Source organism: Carya illinoinensis, chromosome 9, assembly GCF_018687715.1.
Source record: "Carya illinoinensis cultivar Pawnee chromosome 9, C.illinoinensisPawnee_v1, whole genome shotgun sequence".
NCBI lineage: Eukaryota > Viridiplantae > Streptophyta > Magnoliopsida > Fagales > Juglandaceae > Carya > Carya illinoinensis.
This window is the reverse complement of record NC_056760.1, coordinates 35,793,863-35,802,064: the sequence shown is the minus strand read 5'-3', so window position 1 is coordinate 35,802,064 and position 8,202 is coordinate 35,793,863. Positions and strand designations below refer to the sequence as shown.

The window sequence follows — 8,202 nt, the reverse complement described above, 5'->3', positions numbered from 1 at the left end:
ACTAAACAACTCTCCATGTGTGTGTATAGGTCAAGATGTCACCTATCACAACTTGGAACAACTCTCAAGACTCATCTCATGAAATAAAATGCAATGAAATAGAGAGCAAGCTAGGAGGACATGAGGACACTAAACATCAAAGCTGCAACTCACAAAGAAGTACATACAACAGTCAAAGCATACCTACATCAACCTACAACACTCAAGGAAAGCATGCAACAACAAAAGTGAATAGCAGTAGCAAAAGTGTCCTCTCCCTGTGTGTGTCTAGGTCAAGATGTCACCTATCATAACTTGGAACAACTCTTAAGATTCATCTCATGAAATAAAATGCAATGAAATAGAGAGCAAGCTAGGAGGGCATGAGGACACTAAACATCAAAGCTGTAACTCACAGAGAAGTACATACAACAACCAAAGCAGAATTGCATCAACCTACAACACTCAAGGAAAGCATGCAGCAGCAAAAGTGTCCTCTCCTTGTGTGTGTATAGGTCAAGATGTCACCTATCACAACTTGGAACAACTCTCAAGACTCATCTCATAAAATAAAATGCAATGAAATAGAGAGCAAGCTAGGAGGGCATGAGAACACTAAACATCAAAGTTGTAACTCACAAACAAGTACATACAATAGCCAAAGCAGACCTGCATCAACCTACAACACTCAAGGAAAGCATGCAGCAGCAAAAGTGAATAAAATGAGCTACAACACACAAAAAGAAGAAAGCAACATAAAGTAAAAAGTGTTGGCACAAAAACACAAAACATCAGTTGAAGAGATACATGGATGCACACAAAGAAAAGTCATGGACTCGATGCATAAATCATTGAATGCACCATGCTATCTATAAAGTTGTTACTTAGCACCGGTAATTCAGTAGCAGATTAGAAAGTTGAATTTTAGTAGTTTTTTTTTTCTTTTTTAGTTCTTGTAATGGTTTATATAGAGTATTTCCTGTATTATGAAAATCAATCAATGAGACAAGATTTTCTCCATATTACTTGCTCACTTCACATTTCAATTTCTATTTTAACATGGTATCAGAGCAGGACTTCAACCTTGCTTTGTTTCCTTAAGCTTAATTGCAAATAGAACTCATTGTTTCCAGCTTAAGTTTGCAAATAGAACTCAACTCATAAATCATGACATCCTCCTCTTCCTCTTCTACTCCTTCCTTCGAGGACCCAAACAGTCCCTTCTTTCTGCATCATAGTGACAATGCCAATACTGTCATTGTTTCACCACCATTAATTGGTTTAAATTATATTTCTTAGAGCAGATCATTTCTACTCTCCATTTCCATCAAGAATAAGTTAGGATTTCTGGATGGCTCCATCACCACTCCTAACTTGACAGATCCTTCCTATGTTTCATGCCTAAGATGCAACGACATACTCCTTGCATGGATCTTGAATTCTATCTCTAAGGATATTGCATCTAATATCTTTTTCATGACTTTAGCTAAGTAGGTATGGGACAAGCTTAAGGAACTTTTTGCACAACCTAATGAGGCTTGGATTTATCACCTCCAACATAAGCTCAATGGCATTGTACAAGGACACATCTCTGTAAGTAATTACTTTACACAACTTAATGGTATTTGGGAAGAATTGCCTAGCTATAGACCTCTTCCATGTTGTTCATGTGGGAAGTGTACATGTGATGCCTTGAAAGATGCTAGTGAGGTTCAACAAGGAAACTATATCTTTAAATTTTTAATGGGTTTGAACAACAACTATGATGCTATAAGGGAAAAAATTATCTTGCTAAGCCCATTGCCTTCATTGGATCAAACGTTCTCACTTATTCTGCAAGAGGAAAGACAAAGGCAAGCAAGGAATACATCATTTCCCACCTTAGAACCATCTGGGTTGCTTGTCTTCCAAAACTTCCCAAAGAAAAAGGATAGGTTCGACCTAGTTTGTCATCATTGTGGCAAGATTGGACATACTAAAGACAAATGCTACAGGTTGGTGGGATTCCCACCAAACTTCAAGTTCACTAAGTTAAAACATGGAAACATTTCTGTTGCACCCTACTCTGCGAATCATGTTGTTGCTCAGATTACTGCTCCATCTAGGAAGTATTTACTCCAAGTGCCACTTAGTTAAACCTCTCTTAGGCACAAGAACAACATCTCATGCATCTTGTCAATACTCAATTTCTCCAACTGAACTTGGGACAGGACAAACCTATACTGCCTACTCCTGCTGGAACCTTTGAACCAAGCTCATCAACCATGTCCTTCTCATACCTTGCAGGTAACCACCACTGTCTCTCCTCCCTTTTCACTCTAAAACACAATTCATCTCTTCACTTAGGACATCTTGACAGTTATGAGACACCATGGATCATGGACACAGGAGCCATAGATGACATGGTGTGCTCTACTTCCTTTCTTGGTAAACTCTCTCCTTGCACACAAGCCTTTGTGCGACTCTCAAATGGCACAAAGGCTCAAGTCACACACATTGGGACAATCAAGCTATCAGACTCATTGTTATTGATTGATGCACTCTGTGTGCCCTTATTCACCTTCAATCTCATCTTAGTTAGCAAACTCACTCAAAAACTAGATAATTGTATATTTTTCTCAAATACTCTTTGCTTCACTGATTATTATTGACTGATGCACAAGACTGAGGTGAAAATGGATCAGGCACGATTTATGGTACAGGTTGCTTGGAGGGTGCCTATCAACCTAGCGAGATATATCTTCGTTAGGATTCAATTAGAGGCCACCTATATTATGACAGATATATTGTTGTTTGTGGTCCTACTCACACGCTTTCTTTTAGTGAAGGGAATCAAGCCAGATGCTTTTAAGCGTGTTCGGAAGCCGATTGGACCGATAAACTCCATGACCTTGTCTCGTATCACAAGACATTCCCTATTTCCTATTCATGCACCCACTACAGAGGCGATCGACACTCAGGAGATGCATAGGGCGTATCGGGTGAGGCATCTGCACAGCATGTATCAAGTGAGACATCTACATAGGGTGCATCACACGCTGCTTCTCGTGAGGAGATTGTAGGTATCGTGCATGCATAGACATCAGAGACTGAGTCGAAGCTCATGTCTCAATTAACACATATCGAGACACACCTTGGTGGAGTCGAGGCGGTGCTACGAGATCTAGCTTAGTAGTATATATATTTTATTTGCATTTTTTGGTTTTTTGTATGGATAATCTAGATTATTTGGTATTCTCAAGGCAAGTGGAGAATTGGATTTGTTGGTATATGCATGTTTGTTGAATTTTTAATTCAGTTCTAAAGGTAATTCTCTTTGAAATTTGAGTATCGACATGTACTGATGAGCTCAATAAAAAATTAAATTATGAAAAAATATATAGAAAATATATAAAGAGGGCTTGGAAATACAAGAACACATATTTTATAAGAAGGGACGAAAATACATCATTTTGAAAAAAACAATAATTAAAAGTTAAAACTTTTAAATACTCCTATCATACTTTTATGAAAGACACTACACAACCTCCTACTATTTACACAACTTCTACACATCACACTTTTTTATTATTTTTATTATTGTTTCTTTTGTTAAATATTTAATATATGGTTAATGAATAGAGGAATTTAATTAGTTTAGGAAGAATAAACTTAAAACAATTTAAAATTAAATAAAAAAAGTCCAATTAACCATTCGAAGGTTCACTTTAGTTTGAATCGAATGCTTAGGTACATGCTCGAATGGTTGTTCAAATAGGGACAAATTTGTTTGTTCCAATATATTCCATTCGAATGGAAAAGTACATGTTCAAACTGATAATGACATCCATCCAGTTTTTCAGACGAAATATGATTTTCGTCCCTAAAGAACCATATAATTTTGGGATGATTTTTTTTTTTCTTTTTTTTTTTTGTCCCAAAATAAAATCGTCCCAAAATATAAACTTTGTTGTAGTGCTTAGAAATGAGTTAGCAATGAAATCATGTCATTCCTAATTAGGCCAACTAAGTTGTAACGGTATAAAATTGTTGCTAATGTGTGTTTTACTTTTTGCAACGACACTAAAGTGTTGGTAATGAGTAGAAACATTTTGCAACAAATCAATGTCGTTGCTATTGTACGTACTCCATCTCAAAGTCGTTGCTAAATGTCTTGGCATTCTAGATCTGAGATTTTTTGCAACGTTTATTTTGCAAGTAAATATTTCCATTGCAATTGCGTGATCCATTTGTAAAGAGAAATCAGGTTTCATTGCAGAAAAGGTATATTTTAGTAACGAAAAAATATTAATCCGTTGCAAATTTTCTTTGTGAGAACCCTTTCCTGTTGTAGTACTATTATCTCCGGACTTGATTATTGGTCGTTGATTTTATATCTAAAAAGTATGGAGGAACCTTCTTGTTTTGGTAATTAAGAAGAGCCCAATTATTATTTGCAATAGCGGCTCGATCGATCTTTGGGGCCAATAGTGTCGGAGTTAGTGTCTCTACTTATTTCATATGATAATAAATTAAACCTGATCTAGTAGTTCTAAATTCGAACCCGAACGAGGGAAGGATGAATTCACAGGGAAGTGATATAATTACGTACTTAATTGTTTAATTGGGATCATGGATAACATTTAGTTAAACATGCATACTGATTAATAGACAATTAGGAAGATTCTCCTCTTATTATAATTATCTTTAAGAAATATATTGATTACATGCATATATTAAATAATCAAGCCCACGCCTGTGTGGGACTTAATTCATCATTCAAAGCAAATTAAATATTTCATACATGAGTACTGATAACTACTAAATTACCCGCAATTTAATTAACAAATTTCAAACGCATGCATTACGTTTGAGTAAGATGCATGATTGACACATTTACTCGGATTTATTTTAGATTTCAAGACATGACTGCGCGCACAAACGACATGGTCGTGGCATGCAGGATGTAATTATTCAAAGGAGCTACGTGTACGTGAACTCGATCGGACTTTATAATTTTGTTTCCAAATACATTTTATAATTTAAAGAGAAATAAATATAATACGTAGATCTTGTAGATTTAAATGATAAGATCTATCTATTATATTTATATCTCTCCAAATCATAAAAGTTATATTCATGATGCGCATGGTGAACTCGCGACGTCTAGTGCCGAACTCGGGGTCGGGAATTACCTGTCATGTCTTCTTTGAATGCGAACCATGTCTGTACAAAAGTTAGGCCGAGTACTATTACGGCTGCCGAAATAGCCAGAATCGTCCAGGGAGTTCTGCAATGTTCGTGACGGGCTTCAGAAATCCAGGACTTCAACTTAGAATCGTAGTGTTTCTGAATGGCATCTTTGACTTCCCCATATGCGTCGGGGTCAGGAATCAAGTCGGTGCCAATCTCATTGAAGAGTCGAGCCACTTCTTCGTCGCTACCAAGGAGGTTAATGATTATTCCCTCATTCCTCAACTTCACTACGTCTTTGACGTTATCAATGAGTGAATACAGGAATAATATGTATGAGGTGATCTCCAACTTCTTGTAGAAATCCGTACACATCTCGTAGGCTATCAAGTTCATGAACTTGGGCCCCATTGAGTCATCAACCTTTATTGGAGAAAGGAAGAGGTATGCCGACCAGAAGTTGATATTGTGTGATTTCTTAAAAGTTATTGTTGTCAAGGGATCATCACCTTTCTTCACATGGATTCCTGCTGATCGAAGTTCCTCCAAGTTGCGATACCTGTACGACGGCAATTTACTGCGAAGTCGTGCCGCAGCGCCGTCGTCCTCAACGTTGGATTTTCCTATGATTAGCGTCCGGAGGAGATCGAGAAGATGGATCGGCTTTTCCGTAATCCCTGATTTATCCATGCTCGGCTTCGCCTTACCGCTCAATATCTGCGAATACATGAATTCATTGATGGACTCCTCCAATTTACCTTTATTTGCGCTGGAATTCATCAAATCTTCAAGGAGTTGATAAGGAAGTTGATTCTCCAACAAGAACAAGTCTTGCGTCCCAAAGACCATCAGATCATCGTATTTCATTATCCAATCTTTGCATGCACTGGTAACAACACAATGTATGGACTGTAATATTGTACACCCGTCCACAAAGAGCATCCAGGCTAGGGCCTGATCGCTATATTTCTCCGTCACCTTCTGGTGGAAACACTGCCTCAGTTGCTTAATGTTGTTCTTAACTACTTTGTACAAAGCCTCATCAACTTTACCACTTTCCATGACGAAGCAGTTTGTCATTATAAGCTTGTACTCCTCCGATGGCTTGTATTTTTTCTTACCATGATGGATAGGCCCGAGTGCTACAATCCTTGGCTTAAAATACTTGTTGAAATGTTTACGATCTCTCAGCAACAGCGGAACCTTTTGTATTTTTGGTATAGCCTTTTGACCTCCATTTGGCGTATTAAGCCTCAGATGATCTCCTGCTTCCCTCAGTTTCTCAAAATCCTTTTTCAGCTCGCAGGCTTCCTGATCTTGGAGTTCAATGGTCCGCATCTGCAGGCCGGAAATGTCACCTCCCCTGCTTGTTTCACCAGCTTCTGTTGCGACAAAATTAACCTTTCTCGACAGCAACTCCTCCACGGATATTACATGCTCCCTACTTCCGGCCATGGCTAACGTGTGTATGTGTTGATGAGCAAGTGCACCCAAGCAAGTAATTAAGATATTTGCTAGATGTGTGAAAACCAGTGGTTCAGTACTTATGATGAGAAGTGCTGCATTAATGGTACTAACGAACTTTATACTTGGATGAGGGCAAAAAATAAGATAAGTAATATTATATATAATTGTAAAGTGCGTAAATTTTAAAAAATAGTGGAATCTATTATTTAAAAATTAATTATTATTTTAACATGGATCTCATATTTATTTATTTTTTTCAAACTAATTATGCGGAGGTTATTCACTCTACGATTACAAATATCATTTCTCAAATAAGATTACGGTTAACCCTTTTTCACAATAATGTGTTTTCAAAACTATCAATTTTAGTATTTGGAATCTAGCTAGCTAATTAGTTCGAGCTTACTATTGCAGTCCAGACAGCTGTAATTTACAGCTTAAAGCTTAAATCCCCCTTGATTTATTTATTTTTAGCTGGCTAGCATCCCTATCATGTGCTCTCCTAATTGATAATTAGAAAAGAAAAAGTAATTATTATGAGGGTTAAGTACTGTAATTTCCTCCAAATCACAGAAACATTTCCTAATAATTTGGTGAATCAATTTGACGAGGTCATACGTACGAGCAGGAGTAGTACTGATTTGTGGAGTTTCTATGGAATTTACCCATATTCGTTCGCCTGATCTATTAAAGCAATCAATTCCCACCACGGGTCCATCGTCAGCATCCTTTGTTTGGGAAAGGAGAAAAACATGTTACAGGAGGTCTCGTAAGTGCTGATCTAAACTATAAGACACTCAAGGAATTTCCTTTTCGTTTTAGTGACAGGAAAAATATCAGAACCGTACCATTTGCCCAACTAACACCCACGACAGAAGTCTTAATTTATTTATTACCACAGCAAGTTTGGTATTGAACCCTATCTTTATCATTTGCATCAAGCAGTATCAAGCATATATCTCGTACTTAAAAGTGGCCGTGCTGCAGTCAGATCGTACTAAATAATATTCTAATTAGTACGGGTTTTCTTTACGCTAAAATATATGGGTATTTGCCGCGAGTACTACTCGTGCCATAAAGACTTGACATCGTAGCAAAATGTTTTTTTGTCCATGAAAATCTTTCGTCCCAAGGTCGGCGAAAACAGGTCACAAAAAATGATCGATGGTGGCATATAGCCGGATTGGAGACAGCTAGTCAGACTCACGGCCCGAAAAATTAACCTGATTTCTAATTCTGGACTACGTACATGCAATACACTGCAACTAATTGGCAGACATACTACTTTTGCTTTTGCTCACCATATATATATAGTCGTAGGTTTTAGATATATTCGCAATAAACATTATTGTATTCAACCAATTTATGGCATAATACATCTGCTTATAATTATTTGAATAGAAAGTAAATGCGGAAAATGATAATAATAATTAATATCATAATTCATGAATTTGTAAAAGAAAAAATGGAGAAATCAGCTGTTTATTAGTAATATCTTAATCAAAGCCTAAGGGGTTGGCCCAAGTGGTGAAGATCTTGGTCATGTGGTATCACTCATTTCAAAGTCCAAGGTTTAATACTTTA

The 8,202-nt window shown here is 37.1% G+C and overlaps 1 protein-coding gene across 1 annotated transcript; it reads right to left on the bottom strand.

Annotated features, from left to right (window-relative positions):
- Nucleotides 1–5,124: 5,124 nt before the first annotated feature.
- On the bottom strand, nucleotides 5,125–6,606 carry LOC122277045 (UPF0481 protein At3g47200-like). Its single transcript, XM_043086926.1, has one exon. It carries the CDS (start codon nucleotides 6,604–6,606, stop codon nucleotides 5,125–5,127), a length of 1,482 nt encoding a protein of 493 aa, XP_042942860.1.
- Between the last annotated feature and the right edge of the window lie 1,596 nt (nucleotides 6,607–8,202).

Excerpts from the sequence above, each read along its gene's own strand:
- LOC122277045 (XM_043086926.1), bottom strand. The coding sequence starts at position 6,606 with ATGGCCGGAAGTAGGGAGCATGTAATATCCGTGGAGGAGTTGCTGTCG.